Genomic DNA, 18,039 nt, shown 5'->3' on the forward strand with positions numbered 1-18,039 from the left:
AAAACACTAAAAGGACTTGTTTAATTTTATTCCGCTATGTGAGACTCACCGGAGCTAATTGAATCGATGGCGGAGATAATTCACTCGACGAGTCAGGCCTATTGGCAAAGCTAGGATCGGTTATAATTCGCTAAGTTCGACGCTTTCAAACTTCTCGGGTCGCTGAGATCGTAATGCTAATTCTCTGAGATGGTGAAGTCGAAACTTGTTTTTCTGTACGCTACTTTGTACAATTTATACTACAGGAATGGCTTTGCGACCGTCCGGAGATAAATAACAAATAACCGCCGCTACCCACAGGATTGCTCAGCACTTGCCGCCGCTATACCATGCACCATACGACTCCCTTGCACTCCTACTTGCTCGTCCCAACCCCTAGAAGTCGCCTTGACGCTCTGCCACCTGATCCAAGCGGTCCCATCACTCTGTGCGACGCGCCGGTCACGTGCTAATTACCTCCGGCCGCTTGCTGACTGATGCTGACCTCATGGTGACTCGTATACGTCCGCACCTTCGGTATCTTGACGGAAATGAGGGGGAGTGAGTGCTGGAGGGTGGGCATGAGGACGACGCCCCTCGATAGAAGTTCCCGCGGGCCCCGGAGCTAATTCATCTAGACGTTGCATTGGTTAAGTCGCTCCGGAGCTCCTGTTTGCGGAGATAAATCGTGGAATGGGTCCGTGTACACCTCAAGGATGCTAGGAAGTCCGGAGCTAAATAGAGCAATTCTTTAGATCCCATAGAAGCCTAGAGGCATGTGAGCGCTGTGTCGAATAAGCTCCGGAGGGCTTGTACGATGCGCTGAGTCCGCGTTTTCGGGGGTCAGACAATCCTGAGGCTTATCACCGGTGAGTCTCACATAGCGGAATAAAATTAAACAAGTCCTCTTAGCGTTTTCTACTCCCGTGGGCCCGAACCTACACTCGGTTCCGTGGTTTGCGACTTTGCTTGCGCCGTTTCGGAGATAAATACTCCGGAGCGTCCATTAGTGTTTGTTTCAGGCGTCAAAGTTTTGTTTTATTTTTCTAGGTCTTCCTATGGACTACCCTACGGCGTCTTACTCCTCCTTTCCCCCTCGAACTATTAAATACCCTTCAGTTGTCTCGGACCGCCTTCACCCATATCACGGGGTTTAGGTTTATTTCCTTTGGTCCTTGGTGATTGTTGTGTGTCTGTGCATATCACCGGCATGTCGCGCAGTGTGACAGGACAGCTCAGGACAGGTACCAATGCGTCAGGACAACCTCTAGGGCCTAGGATGAGCCTATGGAGGGACAAGGGAGTCATATGGTACATGGTATAGTGGTGGGCGAGTGCTGAGCAATTGGGTTGGTAGCAGCGGGTATTTGCAGATGGTTGCAAAGTCATTCCTGTAGTATAAAATGTAAAAACAAGTTTGATCCTCACCATCTCAGCGTATCAGAGTTACCATCTTAGCGACCCTCAAAGTTTGGAAGTGTTGAACTTAGTGATTTATGACAGATCCTAGCTTTGCCAATAGGCCTGACTCATCGATCAATTTATCTCTGCCATCAAAATATCAGCTCCCGTGAGTATTACATAGCAAAATAAAATCAACCAAGTCTCTCTAGCAATTTCTGTCCCTGTGAGCACAATCCTACGCTAGGTGTCGGTGCTTGCGACCTTTGTTTATTTTTGATTCTTTGGAGATAAATATGCCAGAGCTTTGATTCATGTTTGTTTCAGGCGTCAAGGCTTTGTTTTATTTTTCTAGGTCTTCCTGTGGACTACCCTACATCACCTTATTCCTCCTTTTGCCCTCGAACTACTTTATACCCTTCAGTGGTCTCAGACTGCCTCCACCCATACTGCTGGGTGTGTTGGGTTATTTTCCCATGTTCTTTGGTGGTTGTTGTGTGTCAGTGCATATCAGCGCTATCACCGTTCACCCTCCAGATGGTCATAGAGACTTTTGGCGATGAATTCTCATGCTGAAAGGGCTGGGATGACCACAGATGGGTTAGCTGATGAGAGCTGGGGTAAATGGGGCCATCTCATTATCCCCCTTCTGCTTGCCATATTTTGCCCTGAGCACAACGACACAGCAGTGTTGAAAGAATCCTGGCAAACGTAGATTGAGCGCGCTTGCCCCAGGTGGTCGGTTGCCCAAAGGGCAATTGCATACCATACAAAGAGCAGATACAGTGACTATATATGAGTTCCACATAAACATCCACCTGCTACATCCACCTATTATGACCGACAGTATTGGACAAAATACCATTTTTTATGTATTCATGAACGTGCACGTAGTCACATTTGTGATTTGATGAATGCATCCACCAGCACTTGATTTCATGTGTGCACATGCGCAAACACATGCAAACAAGTGGCCCCATGATTTCACTCACATGCACGCATCTGCACTAGCTTCACCCAATCACATCTACACTTCTTGACGCTTCGACTTGGCCTGCTGATGCTGGGGTGTGCTACTCTGCGATAACAGTGACATGGGCCTGTGAACTACCTAAAATAGCAATGAATATCATGCTGCTGCATCTAATCTGCCACAGTCAGGTGATATAGTCATGTGACCAATCAAAGTGCTTTTGTGGGAGAGCCATTCCTCGGGCTCGCTAATGATAACACTGCATGACTAAAAAGAAAAAGAAAAAGAAAAAGGGAGGAGCCATGTGGCTCAACCCAAATGTGGTTACTGTGGCTGGACCAGTGCGTAATGTAGTGAATTTATTGTAAAGAATTGCACTGCATTAGAGTATAGATGGTATGGGACATCTATGTGTGAAATCCACGATGTTTTGCCTTGAAATGTCAGAATTTCCCTGCTCAAAGACTGGGCTTTGAAGCTGAAGCTTGAGCATAGCTACCCCAAGTTGTGCCCGCCTTTTCGGTCCCACCATACAAATTCCAAGTGCCAAGTGTCATGGTTACACAAATAGCATATACTGTACTGTACAGCTGTATCACTATCTATTAGCTTTTCAATTGCTTTAGCACCAACACAGAGTTGAGGGGATGGTCGAAGTGATTCCCATAGGGGGCTGATTTTGGGTCAAGCTCACAACACCTGAACCCAGGAGACAAATTGTAGCTTAACTTATTAAGTAGCAGTCTATATACATCCAACACCTCATAATAAGCTTCAAGATTTTTTTTGCATCCATAGCTCAACTGAGAGGTCAGCCATGCTAATGAGCAGAGGTTGAACTGTAGGCTGGCAAATCCTGACGTCTGCGGGAACAAATGGTCTATAAATTGCTTTCCCTAGAGTATATAATCATTTCACATTACAAGGACCACATTCCCAGCCACACATCCCATTTTTTTCATAATGCAAATGCAATCACTATCCCCACTGCCCCATTATACAACGATGCGAGGACTTGCCACCTGCCACGTGGTCCTTCCTATCACAGCTCATATTCAAACTCCACTCATCAGCATTATCATGTGTGGTGGTGAGTAATGCCCCATTCCTTGTGCGACTCAAAACCTCCCTGCCTTTCCCAACCACCCACAAACCCTCAAGGCCCCTCTTGAGCAATGGCAGGTAAGCTCACATTCCTCCCTCACACTTCCTTTGGGACTGCGCAGCTTCAGGCTGAGCTTGACCCAGATGCTTGGGCTGGTTGACCCTTATGAGATGCTACACACAGCGGCCTATGGGCTGGTTGGTCAAGGCACTGCTTGGGTTCATCTCATGGGGCAGACGTTCTCAGAAGCAGCATGGGGATCAGGCAGGTGCTCCAACTCACAGACCCTTGTGTGTTGCTACACAAAGTGACCTATGGGCTGTCAGTGAATGCCCCTCACCTCATTCCTTGTTGGCAGGACCTAAGCACCTCCATCAGGAAAACCCTCCATAGTAAATTATACATGATCACATATAATATCCCATGATCATGGCATATTATATCCATTATCCCATCATGTATAATTATATGGTTCAGGTTTGTCCCCAATCTAATTAGTGAACATTATGGTCCATTATTTTGCCCTCATATTCAAGCAGTTCTTTAACCATTCAGGATGATTCATGTAGGATAATAATGTCATTATATCCTACTTCTGATGTATACTACGGTCCAGGAATGAATATCAAATCCATAAACCTCATGCAGGCTCACAAAGATTCATCAGTGTCAAGGTGTTCAGCTGCTTGGACTCATGTGACAATCCATTTTGAGTATGAAACCCCTCCCATCACCTTGTACACACAGTCTTTGGCAATCGCCTATTTGGGTGAGTATAGTGAGTCAGACATAATTGGCAAGAGCAGCTGGTAAGCAGTGCAGAAATTTTGAACCACATTCATGGTGACAGGTAAGGAGGTTGCTAGAAGACAGACAGGCATGGAGGGGGGGTGGGAAATGTGGTTTGGATTTAGACATTGGTATATAGTACAGAAAAGTGGTGTGAGGTATGAGAGTAAGTAGGAAATTGGTTTGCACTACATTAGAGGTTAGCAAAGATCCTTACGGGGAGAAGGGGGGGCATACAGTAGTATGGTGAAGGAAGGGGGAGTTGAATGCAGCAGGCAGTGGAGGCCAGTGGCAGTGGAGACCTGGAACCCATGGGGCAATCAGAACTGGTCTACTATGAGACCCAAGTGTTGAATAGGAGCCTGAAAGATTGCGATCACATGAGTGGGATCACAGGAAACTGCATGATATTGCACTCAATCGGAAGAACCTCTTTGGCAATGTGGCTGTGCAATGGCTGTGCAAAGTGGGTGTATGTCAAATCTGGTGAGATTGAATGGAGATGTGTGCTGCCTAGTGAAGGGATTCACTCATGTGCTTAAAGGTCAATTTTTGGACATATGCCTGAGTAATGTCATGACACTCAAGTACATCTGTTTGCACCAGGGTGCATGCATGCACAACTGGACAGGTGTGCAAACATGTGCACATCATATGATCACATGTGAACATGATAACATCAACTCGCTCACACTAGCATGGTTCTGGGTCTTTTGTCCAAAGGGATACGTCAAAGCCTATGGCGGCCCCATCCTATCACGCGCAAGCTCACAAGCTCGACCAATAACCCCAAAATTCCAACAAGCAGGCTTTCAAAATCCAGATCCTGTCCTTATCTTGGTGGCGTATTCCTTAGCTGTGTTCACATGTGGATATCACATCACCATGCTCAAACGGTTAGTGAAAGAAGAGGAAAGAAAGAGGCAGTTCATCACCACAGCTCTACAGTCTCTTCTAGCTGTCCTGTGACAGCCTGGACAATATTTCAAACCCAACTGCCCCACCTCAAGGTTTTCCTTCTTTTGGTCACCAATGCTAGGAACACGGCATAATAGGCACCAGAGGAGCTCAAACCAGTAAGAGGCTCGAGGAGGCAGTTATGATGCTCAAGGAGGCAGTTATGACGCTTGCGGACGTTGCATCGTCACTGGGATCTGCTATACATGCAGAGACCCTCCAACTGCTGTTTGCAAAATCTGCAGTCCTGGTGTACAGTGCATGATCCTCTATGCTTTGGAAGCACAGGTCACAACAGGGAGCATAGATCCTATTTACGAGTCAGGAGCCCTTCACTGGCTGTTATATTCTTTGATTGCTGGAGATCCACCCACTCAGGCACATTCCGAGTCTTCGTGCTGGCAGCTGCGGCAGTCTTCCGTGGTGGTTAGACGCTGCAATATCAACTCCAGGAGCCTTTTCTGAATGATCTGAGACTTCTGTTTGTCATATCTGAGTATTACCACCACCCTTGGGGACTACGTGAAGATGAAGTAAAGGCCTGCCTGAACATTATACACTTTGTTCTCCTCTTCCACCTGGCAGCCAGAGAACAAGCATCAGCAGCAGTGTGGTTGATAGAAGCATGGCCAGGGAGGCAGTGGCAGGGTGATCTGTTTCTTTTTCCCTATTAATATTGTGGATGACCTGGGCAGTTGCATGATATGCTGGGCAATGAACCTGAAGTCAGAACACAGTGTAAATTGGAAGCCAATCCCACCCAGAATGCTGGCATGGTGTTATTCTCCAAGTCTACAGTGCATGAGTTGAACTCTTTTGGAACTAGGCCTTGTCTGAAACCCTTCGCGGGTTGGGAAGGCGGCATGGTGGAATATAGGCTAGGTACAAGCCACCTCCATATCCAGTAGATAGGCGAGCAATCCTGTCTATAGGGAGGTGGTTCAGATCGCAGCAGATGGGATACTAGATTGCAGCTAGCCAGAGTTGCGCGAGCGCTCACCACAAACTGACTCGGAGTGCGCATATCAAATGTTCTCGTTGCTATGACTGTCTTTGGTATAATTCATGGCCGAAACTTTGCAAACCATAGCACGGTGTGCTATCATCTGCTATCATCGCCTAGCAATAATCACAAGATTGTCTCTGAGTTAGATGCAGGTGTAATGAAAGAGTTGGACCTGAGCGCAGTGCAGGTTTCACGGTGTGTAATTGCATCAAATATTCACGAGTCCAAGCGTACAGTACGCCGCAATACCCGTAGCTCGTAACCTGGTTAGAGAGCGCAAAGCGCGCTCTAAGGGTATACGCTGAGAGTGTCGTTGATTAGGAGCCGACGGCGAGTTGTGGATGCCGGGCGGCCTAGCCACCCGCCATGACGGAGTCCTCCCCGCAACTGCGCCTGATACGCAATGCTTGATAACATTAATATTGTTATGCCCCTCGGCCCACAGGCACCCGCCGTGCCCGCTCTTGTTCTTCCCCACCATCGACGCCGACCGCAGCAGCCATGTCGCGCGAGCCCTCAGTAGACGTCGTCGCCGACCCCATCATCTCGTCCGACCTCGCCGCGTTCTCGCCATCGCCGTCTCCCATCCCGACGCTGACTCCTAGACCTAGTCAATCCGGTCGTCCGAGCATCCAAGCTAGGATGCCTTCCGATGTGCTGAGCTCAGGCTCGGAGACAGAGCCTTTGCTGGGCGGTCAGTTGAAGAGGAAGAAGCCTTTCTACCGTGCCAGGCCGCTGTGGTGAGTACTGTCTTGGCCGAGGGCCACGGTTCCGTGAAGATCCTGAGCTGCCAAACGCCTCTTCGCGCTTATCCTCGTTGTTTTTGCTCGTGCGAATGGATTCTGACATCGCGTCCATAGGCTAGTTCCTTTCGTCGTCGTTGCATCCCTTGTCGTAAGTACCGCCTTCCGTGTCCTGCGAGCCTCGTTAAGCCCAACATGCTACAACAGCGTGGAATGACCCTCGCCCCTCGTGTACAAGTATTCACGCAACTATCGTGTTCCGCTCTCTACCACCATCATTACAACCACACCGAATCTAATTCCTTGCTGGGTCTGCACTCTGTGCGACCCGCCCACAACCTCTCACATCCATCGTCCTCTCCTCTATCTTACCTATATCTAGACCCCGCAGGTCCCCATCTAGACCCACTATCTTTGGACCATCTATCCGCTTCCTACGGCCCGCACGCCGCAGGTTCGGGCTCGCAGGCAATCGTTACATTCAATCGGAGCAGCGAAGACGAGGAGGAGGACCCGAGGAATCTACCTTCGAAACGATGTCTCTCGGATCCCGCCGTGCAGAGCCGGGCGGCACGACTGCAGAGTATGATGACCGTTATCATGGGCACCCTGTCCGCCCTTACGACGGGGTGGTGGGGTCACTTCGGCGAGCAGCACGGCCGTACTCGTGTTCTCGCCATTGCGACGCTCGGTCTATTCCTCACGTACGCAAGGCACCTCATCTCCCTCCATTGACCCCCTAAACTTGACCTTTCGTTCCAGTGATCTCACATTCATCCTTGTATCCACGCCCCACACCCCCTTCTCCGGTCACGGGCACAAACTGCTGATCGTCGCCCCTTTCATCGAAGGACTACTCGGTGGCTGGTCCACTCTTCAAGGCGCGACCACCGCGTACGTCTCCGACTGCACCTCCGACGGCTCGCGCTCGCACATCTTCTCCCGCTTCACCGGCATGTTCTACCTCGGCTTCGCCGCAGGTCCCGCGATCGGCGCCTTCCTCATCCGGCACCCGCTCTTCAGCTCGCTCTTCAACTCGGACACCGCGCACCCCATACCCTCGGTGACCAACGTGTTCTGGGTCGCGATCTGCTGCAACGCGGTGAACCTGCTGCTCGTGGCGTTCGTGTTCCCGGAGAGCCTGAGCGAGGAGAAGAAGCGCGCGGCGCGGGAGAAGAATGCGGCGAAGAAGGCGACGGACGTCGCTGCGGGCAAGTCGGGCGGCATGATCGGGTTCTTCAGGGACTTTTTGAAGCCGCTGGCGATTTTCTTGCCCAAGAAGTCGGAGCTGCCTGGAGGGAAGACGAGGACTAACTGGGATCTTACATTCTTGGCCTGCGCGTTGTTTGGGTATTTCCTGTCTACTGTAAGTTCTGGCTGTCTGAGTTATACTGTTTCTCGACTAATGATGTCTGCAGGGTATTTGGCAGATCAAGTATCTCTATGCTGGACATGTTTACGGCTGGGGCGCTGAGCAGCTGAGCTACTACATCTCTTTTGCTGGTGGTGCCCGCGCTGTCAATCTGCTGTTAATCATGCCAGGTAAGCAGTATTATGCGGGCCTCTGCTGTGGATTCACAGGGCGTTGCCGTAGTCATTATTGCCATGTTCAAGCCCAAGCCCAAACCAGCCAAGGCGTCTAGCACGGGTACTGTTGCTACCGTCCCGGTGGCTGTCAAGAAATCAGACAAGCCAACACTGTCCGCACTGTCCCACGAGGCGCACTTCGACATGGTCCTCGTCCGATTCTCTCTCGCCATGGACATGCTTTCGCAGGTGCTGGTGTCCATGGGCCCCATCGACGACAGCTTCGCGTCCCAGGCGATGTTCGTGGGCTTTACGAGCTTGAGCAGCTTCGCGAGCGGGGTGGTACCCTCAGGGCAGAGCCTCGCGCTGTGTATTATGCAGATTCAGGCCCATGGCCAGCCGGAGGTGGATAAAGCCGGAAGTGGGCATCTGTTCGGTGCCATTGCGAGCTTGCAGGCTATTGGGCAGATGATTCTCGGGGTGAGCATCACTCTTTGCGTACTTGGAGACATGTCGACTCAGCGGATTTCCTTGACCTCAGCCAATGCTCTTTGCTGCGATCTACGGCGGCACTGTCGCGGATTATCCGAAGGCAATCTTTACGTCGGCGGGAGCGATCTTGCTGGTGTCTCTGCTCATGATATTTATGGTCCGTCCTGCTGCTGACCTCAAGGCGAAGCGGAAAGCCAAGAGGGCGCAGCTCGACGCGGACATTGAACGGGGTAGATCGAGGGTCAGCAAGGATATCTCGCGACGACCCGCTCCTGTGGCTTCGTCGAGCTCTGGCTCGCCGTAAATTCGGTCGCTCAATTAGACGAGAAGGTGGCTATCTATCGAGTCGCATTAGAATGTAGACATCACGGTATGCACATTATTAGCTTGGTTATTGTATCGGGTTGTTGGTAGTCAGCGTTTCACTGTACACTAGCGTAATGGCTTTAACTTTGTACTATAGACAAGACAGTACTCGTATATTTATAATTCAATATGCGTTCCTTCTCATACAGGGTACAATCCGCAAAACCCAGATATGTCAGAGATAGGAAGATTCGGGGTATCTCTCATCGCACTGAGGAACCGCCATAGCCCGTACTACGCCTCATAGACCCTAAGCCGGAGGATGATCCCTCGCCGCGATCATCATAATTGGAATTCGGGCGTCGCACACCAGCGAACCCAGGGGTACTATACCTCGACCCTCCAAAGACGCCCGGTGGAGCTGTCCTCTCCCTCTCCCAGTCGTACGCCTGAGCGCGTGGGCGGTCGCCAGGATCTCGCATCCTGTTGTACAATCCTGTCCCAAGGGCACCGAGGGCTGCCCCCGTCCAGAATCCAGGTCTGTAACCACCCCAGGTGGAGTCTGCGGAGGAAGGCTGTTGGGGCGACTTGCTGTAGGGTGGAGGGGGATCTGAAGGGTCGTGAGGGCCGGAGTTGAACCAGGAGTTGGTGCCTCCACCACCCCAGCCTCCGCCCCAGCCTGGAGCCCTAGGGGTGGATGGTCCCGTGGTGCCGGGTCGGCGTAGACAGTTTTTGAGTATGTTGTACAGTATCAGGACAAGGAATGCGAGCCACAGAATCATGAAGACAGTGCTCGCGATGTTATCAGCTGGATGGGATGTTGAGTACTATGCCGGAGACCACCATGGCGAGATATATGCGCACCGCTAAATGATTGCGCCAGTCGGGAGGGCATGCGAGTTCCATCTCTATCGCTGCGAAGGGCTCCCGGAACCTCGACTAGGCGGTATTCCAATCCGCATGATTCTAGTGCAAGATTGGATGTTGATTACTAGGGGTTGAGCATTGCAGGACTATGCACATACCTTTGAGGACATACGGGTCACCCGGCCCCGACCATCCTTCACAGGACACTTGCACTCTCCCAAAACGCAGGGCTTCCGGCAACTCCGCTTCACACTGCCATAGTAATCAGCAAAAGACGGTCCCGGACGAGCTTGCAAAGCTTAAGGCTGCACTTACTTTCCAATCCACGTCCGTACCGCTGCCGCCCGAGTTCGTACATCTCACAACATCGGGCGTGTAAAATCGGCAAGCCTTGCCTATGCATGTCAATTGCGGAATAGGGTCGCCTCGTCGGGCTGCGGTGAGCTCGTCCTTGTAGAAGGTCAAGGCAGGGATGCTTGCCAGCGCCACGCGAGACATGTTCGCTTAGATCCACCGAGCTTCTTTGTCCTGGACGATGTCGACGACTTCAAGTCAGACCACGGAGGCTTAGTGTCTGTTACGATGCCGATCCAAAGGAAGACGACGAGGATGGACTTGCAGTCTGAAGACGCGCAATAGACGTCATGCTATAGTTGCTGAGCCTTGTGTCGTGACGTGGAGGTACGTGTCTCGCAGCAGGCTTGGACAAAGGTAATCCGGTACAAGTCTAAGTCCAACCAGTATTGACATGTTACTGGTAATCACAAACAGGTCTCTACATGCAGTCCTGGCCCTGGCTTGGGTTGCTTCCTGTATATATGTCGAGTTCACACTCCCGATAACTCCTGCCTTAGACTTTTAAATGGCGTCTCCTCAATATCCAGTTGATAGGCGAGCAATCCTCTCCTGCCTATGGTGGCCGGTGTTTATCTGAAGTAGTTGCCAGCCTAGACCACTTTGCATCCAACGCTGGTCTTAGTCTCCTGCCACTTATTGCACGGTGAAATACTCAAGCTTGACTCCCTGGAGATAGTAGTATCACTGCCTGTGCCTACCATCTCGTTCGGAAGAACCAAGGTTCTGTATACGCGTCTCTTAGACATCACGATTCCGCAGTGTTCATGTCCTTTGGATTGACATGCTCATCATGGTCTCTGATGCAGTCTGTTGGGGTTCAATAGATAGACACCCACGCCGAGCGACTTAAGGATGGGGCGTACTCGACAGCGTCCTCACCTTTCCCCATGTCCGTCGCTGACACGGCCACCCAAGGTGCTGTTGAGATTGGGTGTTTTCTCGCTTCGTGCTTGTTCGGTGTCGTCCTGCCTCAGTCCTATGACTACTATAAATCACAGACGGAACAAGGCGTCCCAAAAGATAGCTTCCGACTTCGCCTCTTTGTGAGTGCACCACATGCGTTGTGCCCTATCCTCCACTAATTACCTCGCAGACGGCGTCTATTGTGTACGGTCTGAAATGTGGAATCGCTGATTCTCACAATGAAATCCAGAATCATAGATGTTGTCCACGCCATTTCCATGTGGATTTACTTATATGGGGTTAGCATTGTCCATCCTGGGGATACTTTGGCTCGCACTGGTGCGCCGGAGCTGGGAGCCCTGGTCACCGTGTTCAGCATGGAACTATTGTCGTCTTCCCTTGTACAGGTCAGCTTCTCTCTCGCTTGCGAGCCGGGTTGATTGAGATAGCACGCCGTCAAAGCTGTTTTTTTCTCACAGAGTGTATATGCTATCCCGCCGCCTCGTAATCGCAGTGCTCGGCTGCGTACGCGCAAGCGTGAAGCTAGCGCGGTTGCTTATCATTTTCATCCTTCTCGGACCTCAGACAGATGCAGGAGTGCTTCAGAACCCTGTACTAGTTGTGATGCCCGCTTTTGCTGCTGTTGCTGTGGTAGAAGTCTTCAACACGGTCACTCTCTGCGTTGTGCTCCGATCCAGGAGAGCGCAAATCCGGAGGTGTGCAATTCATAGGGACTCGTCTCCGCGTAGAGCAACATCCTCATGGTGAACTACCTTCTTGTCGACTTAGGACCAAGAAAGTCATTGATAAACTGATGCTATGGAGTATACGTGAGTATAAGCGGCGCCTCTTTCCCGTTGCCTCTGCTAAAAACAGGTACAGAGACGGGTCTTCTCATAAGGTCTGGTGGCAGCGAACTGTCCCGGTCCAGATTAAACTGATTGCTCCCTAGCATATGTTCGATACTGGTTGTCCTCCTGGTAAGCTTTGATCTTTCCGGCTCTGTAGACCGATGTCTCTTACCATCCGGAGTCCAGCTTGTTTTTTCGCCCAGAACTGGTGGGACAGCTGCTCTACTCTGTGATTACTCGCTCAGATGTCTTCCAACGATGTAGAAATCTGGGCCGTGCCTTTCGCGATACTTCCCAAACGTGAGTCACTGCGCCAAGCAATAGGATACCTCTGACTCAAACTAGTATTTTCACTCTCGCTGCTTAGTTCGTGAGTACTCTGGCAGAATTCGACCCACTTCCTCATTCCTGAGCGTTCGTGTTCCAGTCTGAACTCCCGCGCGCATATTCGACGAGCCATGGAGAACACTCCAGTCACGTTCTCAATCCTGGACTCTGAGCCTGTTGCAGGGGTTGTGCCAACCGTTAGTCTTGCTGTCGACTTGTTCACATAACCAATGTTTAGTGAAGACCAGGGTCCCCCTATACTTCTGGAGTTACCTAACCGGGGCAGAAACGCAGCCGACGCCGATGATGCTGCCAAGTTTCCTCCCCAAGACCTGGAGAACAACGTTGGACTGGGCCAGCAGCACTGAGGCGAAACAACGAGTATGCACCATCTGAACTTGTAAGGTAATCTGTTGGACTCTACTGTACTGGTATAAACGCGAGTCTGTTAACCCCAAGTTTGCCTTGTATATCCTCGGTACGGATGTTGAGTTTGATTCGCGCTCCCGATAACGGTGACCGGTCCTAATCTGGCGCGCTCGTCAATCTCGAGCTCACTTTGCAGTCAACGCTGGTCTGGCCCCCGCGACTCGACGCAGTGTGAAATAGCTCAGGCTTGGCTCCTTGGAGATACTAGTAGTAGTATTCCTGCCAGGCTGTCACGCCGTTCAGACCAACTCCGTATCCGCGTCTCTTCGACATCACAACTCCGCAGTGTTCATGCCCTTTCATCTGACATACTCATCTTCTTCTGTGATGCGAACTCCCGAGTTCGATAGATATAAACCCACGCAGAGCGACGGAGAGTGCGCGACGACATCCTTTCCTTTATCCATGTCCGTTGCTGACACGGCCAGCCAGGGTGCGGTCGAGATTGGCTGTGTTCTCGCTTCGTGCTTGTTTGGCATTGTCCTGTCTCAGTCCTACGACTACTACAAATCACAAAACGAGCAATGCATCCAAAGAGATAATGTGAAGCTTCGGCTCTTCGTGAGTCCGCCGTATTTGTCGGCCTCTAGCTTCGACTCATTTACCCTTCAGGTAGCGTCTATCGTGTATGATGTTATGACCGAAATGTGGAATCACTGATTCACACATAGTAATCCAGAGTTATAGATGTTATCCACACCATTTCCATGTGGATATACTTCTACGGGGTTAGCATTATTAACCCTGCGGATATCTTAGTTCGCGCTGGTGCGCCGGAGCTGGGAGCCTTTGTCACTTTGCTCAGCATGGAACTGCTGTCATCATCCCTTGTGCAGGTAGGTTCGATCTTCGATTACTCGCTCGCCTGACGCATTTATATTGAAAACCATCGAAGCTGTTCTTTACTCACAGGGTATACATGCTGTCCCGCCGTCTTGTGCTCGCTATACTCGGCTGGGCAGGAGTAGGGGCGAAGATAGCCAGGGGCATTGCTCTTATGGTCCTTTCCGGGCAGCGAATATATCCAAGGATCTTTCAGAATCCTTTGCTGGTCTTAGCGCCTACTTTTACTCTTGTCGCCCTCGCGGAAGTCTTCAATACGGTAGCGCTCTGCGTCGTTCTCCGATCTAAGAGATCCCAAGTCAAGAGGTATGTGATCCGCTGCAACTTCCCCCTGCTTAGAGCAATGTCTTATATCAGAGTGATTTCTTGCATGCTCAGCACAAGAAGAATACTTGATAAGCTGATGCTTTGGAGCATACGTGAGTGGCAGCGGCGCCTCTTTCCCGTCAACTCCGCTAAGGACAGAAATAGAAACTGGGCTTCTCATAAGGTACGATGATTGCATACTCTCGTGATTTTATATAAGCCGATGTATCCTTAGCATATGTTCAATCGCAATAGTGCTCCTGGTGGGTTCTGGACATCTTTTCTCTCTCAGACGAGGCCTCTTACCATCCGGAAATAACCAGCTTGCCTTGTCCCCCAGGACTGGTAGGATACCTGTCCTCTGTAATTTCCCAGTCAAACCTTTTCTGACGATACAGACATCTGGATCGCACCTTTCTTGATGCTTCCGAAATGTAAGCTTCCTCCATGCAGAGTAATGTCATACTCATAACTGGAAGCAGTATTTTCACTTTCGCTTTTAACCACGTGAGCATTCAGGTACGCTATCTAGCGCATCCTCTTGATTCTGAGCGATTGTACCCCAGTCTAAACTCCCGTGCGCATATTCGACGAGCCATGGACACCGCCCCGGTGACGTTCTCAATATTGGACCCCGGCCCTGTAACAGGGTCTGTACCAACCGTAAGTCTCGTTATATACTCTCGCGCCGATGATTGCTGCACAGACACCACTAGGGACCCCCTATACTTCTGGAATTACCTGACCGAGGCAATGCAGCCGGGAAGGATGAGCGAGCCAAGGTACCTCCCGAAGACCTAGAGAACAGCTATGGGCTCGGTCAGCAGCACTGAGGAGGCATGGTAATGCGTATGCACCAATTGAAGTTGGAAGATATTCGCGATCGGTGCTACGTTACTGTACTATTACAAACATCGACGACACTCTAAATGATGATGAACCCATACCGAAAATGAGTAAGTCTATGAAGCAGGACACCCAGCACAAAGCCCGTGCCCGCAACCCCAGCAACTCGCAGCCCCGACGCCGAAAGTCCGCAAAACTAAAGATACAACGCTTATAACGCCCTCGCCAAGCACAAAACCGCTCGCTATGATTATCAACCTGATATCGTGGCCGTCTTTGACGACGCGTCTATGGTACACGTATTCCGTGATGCCCCCGACCAACCGGGCGAGGGAGAACGAGGGCGTGTTGAGGAAGCCGATGGCGAACGCTACGCCGGAGGGGATCCATTTGGAGTAGGGCAGCTGGTGACGCACGGCGTAGGTTTTGAAGCCGGCTACTGCGCCGAATACGATTGCGAAAGCAAGCATGAACACTCCGCTCTTCGCTGGTAGTTGGCCATCCCCTGCAATCATAGTTTAGTTTTGGAGAGATTGAAGACTCACGGGTACTAGGCTACTCACGAAGCAAACGTGCTAGGCTGAGCCAGACGTACGCTGTCGGTGCGGGGAATGACGGCCCTGGTATTGCGTACGCTTTGCTGTACAGACTGTATGCAGTGGACGTCACGACAATAGACAAAGCCGAGCCGATCAGCTGCCCGTAGAATTGCGCCCTCGGGGACGCATGAATGAGGTGACCGGTTTTCAAGTCCTGCATCAGATCACCCGCCCTATAGTCAATGTCAGCAAAGAACAGGCAAGGCGGGATGAGATGTAAACGCACTGTTGCGCGCCGGCTTCCGCCACTCCACCAGCGATGATGTTCGCCACAATATTGCCGGGCTGAATAATGGCGAAGAGTAGCTGGCTGATCTTACCCAGTCCGCTGACAGGGTTCAAATCTGTCTCCCCAAGAGCACGCACTCTGTCCGTCCAGCATCAGAATTTTGTACAGGCATCAACGGATCTAGCTTCTTACCCCAGGATGCTGAGCAGCCCGCCCATGATGAACCCTACCACCGTAGCCCATGGCGTGATCCCCTCTTTCCCAAAAATAAACCACACAAGGAAAATGCCCAGCACAACACTCGCCCCGAGGCCCCACAGCACCCAGCTATTCGGCACCAGCCTATCCTCTGTCTCCACCTCGTTATCATCTTTATCATGCTCCGACACGTGCACCCCGCTGGCGCGACGCCTGCGTATACGCATCTCCTTCGCGACGAACTCGGCGACGACGGGGAGGAGCGAGACGAAGCTGTCTGCGCACATGATCGCGAGGGACGTCCAGAGGATCCAGCCGCGCGCACCGGCGGTCATGTCGCCCACCGCGTCCGGGGCCCAGCCGTTGTATTTTGAGAGCGGGGACAGCACACCCCAGCCGACCAGCATGCCCTTTGCAGGCGTGAGTGAGTGCGGTACGAAGGAGGAAGGGGGCTCACGAGGTTCATGCTGAGCGTGGTGGGGAAGCCCATTATGATACCTAGGATGCGGTAAGTGGAGGGAGATGAAATGTGAGCGAGGATGCGGACCTTGACCGATGTACGAAAGGCTGGGTGTGAAAGACCAGAGCCATTCCCTGGCTAGGTAGTTCCCGAATAGAGGTATTGAGAAAACGATGGGAAAAAAGTACGCTGCAAGCTGTCTACAGGTTAGCATATACCTTACTCTACTTACTTGGCACTGACAGTCATAACGCCCGAAGCAACAAAGCTCCAGAACAAGGCCACCCAGCTCTCCTGCTGGACATACTCGCGCACGGGCGGGTCGGCTGATTCAACGATGTCGGAGACGGTGGGTGTGTCAGGCAGTGGTCCTTCATACGCATGGTCGTGCTCGTCCGCGTCTTCGACCGTCAAAGCCCGGTAGCCTGTGTGGCGCCTCCGGATGGTGGTATCGGGCGGCGGCAGTTGATGCAGGACCGAGATAAGCTGGGCAGTCGCCGTGCCCGAAGGGAAAGGGAGTTGCTCCTCAATAATCTAGAGTACGTCATGATAACAATAAAGTAGGGCGCCGTGAGATGGGGGCGTGCATACCACCTGTTTCCGGATCGGAGGAGAGAGGAAGACCCTGTAACCATGACCAAGCCCAAGAGGTTAATCGTCCATAGACTGATCAGGATATGTGGTATTATGTACCCGAAGAACGCAACTGCGCAGGACCATCCTATAGCCGCAACCCATGATAGGTGCACGGGAGGGGTACCGTCCCTTTCTTCATCCAGGAGACCGAGAGCCGGTAGAATGCCTACGAATCCCGCAGCAAGAGGCATCTATCGTTGGTCAGTCAGCTGGCTGTTTTGTTCCGTCCAGAACATGATGTGCATACAGTTCCCGTCGCCACGGCCGTGGTCTGCAGAACAATGTTCTCCTGTGGGGTCATTGGTCGCGGTAGCAGCCGCGATATAAGGAAACCAATGAGAGCGGATTGCAGCGACATCCTTGCGACGGAGGATCATTACGAATCTTAACCATAGCCTTGAGAGTGGAAGGGGCATACATGCTGATCCATCCTGTCTGCAGGCCGAAGTATAGGTTCGTAAAGCATAGCAGGCAGCCTATCAGAAGACCAAGTACGACGGCTGGAAACTACCCACACTGGAATGAGGCTGTAGTCATAGTGAACATGCGCAGATAACGACATACCGTGAACTCTGGTTGGGAGGCACCGCTAGGACGGGATTCCGGGATTCTGGTGCGCTCTCTGCAGCCACGCAAAGGTTCCAACTCGACACTCGACTCTGAAGGTGGCAGCATACCTTATCCATGCCAACAAAGTCATGACAGACGCAGACCAGCCTAGAGGGACGTCGACGCCACCCTCGCAGTCTTAAGCTTATTACAGAGGCGCTCAGAGCAAGCTCAGTGTGGGCTTTCTCCGCGAATCATCCGAGTCGTAGTTGGACGCAGCTGCTGCCACCCTAATGGTACTCTCACCGACTCATCCTTTCGTGCTTCCTATTTGTCGAACAGGACCCTCTGCGGAGTGTCT

General features: G+C 51.5%; 2 protein-coding genes across 2 annotated transcripts; one reads left to right on the plus strand and one right to left on the minus strand.

The window, feature by feature from the left end:
• The first annotated feature begins 6,719 nt into the window (after positions 1–6,719).
• GLOTRDRAFT_62667 (MFS general substrate transporter) lies at positions 6,720–9,809 on the plus strand. Its single transcript, XM_007869288.1, has 7 exons — positions 6,720–6,950; positions 7,071–7,104; positions 7,161–7,657; positions 7,716–8,319; positions 8,372–8,495; positions 8,548–8,960; positions 9,022–9,809. The coding sequence occupies exons 1-7, from the start codon at positions 6,853–6,855 to the stop codon at positions 9,274–9,276; spliced, it is 2,025 nt and encodes a 674-aa protein (XP_007867479.1). The 5' UTR covers positions 6,720–6,852; the 3' UTR covers positions 9,277–9,809.
• GLOTRDRAFT_44259 (OPT-domain-containing protein) lies at positions 9,542–17,487 on the minus strand (the record flags this gene model as incomplete). The annotated part of the gene is made up of 14 exons (XM_007869036.1): positions 9,542–10,086; positions 10,143–10,244; positions 10,304–10,397; positions 10,461–10,648; positions 15,246–15,512; positions 15,571–15,779; positions 15,833–15,973; positions 16,028–16,443; positions 16,491–16,531; positions 16,581–16,689; positions 16,737–17,027; positions 17,085–17,118; positions 17,187–17,320; positions 17,377–17,487. The coding sequence occupies 14 exons, from the start codon at positions 17,485–17,487 to the stop codon at positions 9,542–9,544; spliced, it is 2,682 nt and encodes an 893-aa protein (XP_007867227.1).
• Positions 17,488–18,039: the final 552 nt, after the last annotated feature.

The sequence above is a fragment of the Gloeophyllum trabeum genome (assembly GCF_000344685.1).
Source record: "Gloeophyllum trabeum ATCC 11539 unplaced genomic scaffold GLOTRscaffold_00009, whole genome shotgun sequence".
NCBI lineage: Eukaryota > Fungi > Basidiomycota > Agaricomycetes > Gloeophyllales > Gloeophyllaceae > Gloeophyllum > Gloeophyllum trabeum.

What these genes read in the sequence shown, in the direction of transcription:
- GLOTRDRAFT_62667 (XM_007869288.1), top strand. Translation starts at nt 6,853, where the DNA reads ATGCCTTCCGATGTGCTGAGCTCAGGCTCGGAGACAGAGCCTTTGCTG. An exon ending in TCGTCGTTGCATCCCTTGTC is followed by an intron (nt 7,105 to 7,160) that starts GTAAGTACCGCC and finishes ATGCTACAACAG; the next exon opens with CGTGGAATGACCCTCGCCCC. An exon ending in TTGGGTATTTCCTGTCTACT is followed by an intron (nt 8,320 to 8,371) that starts GTAAGTTCTGGC and finishes TGATGTCTGCAG; the next exon opens with GGTATTTGGCAGATCAAGTA.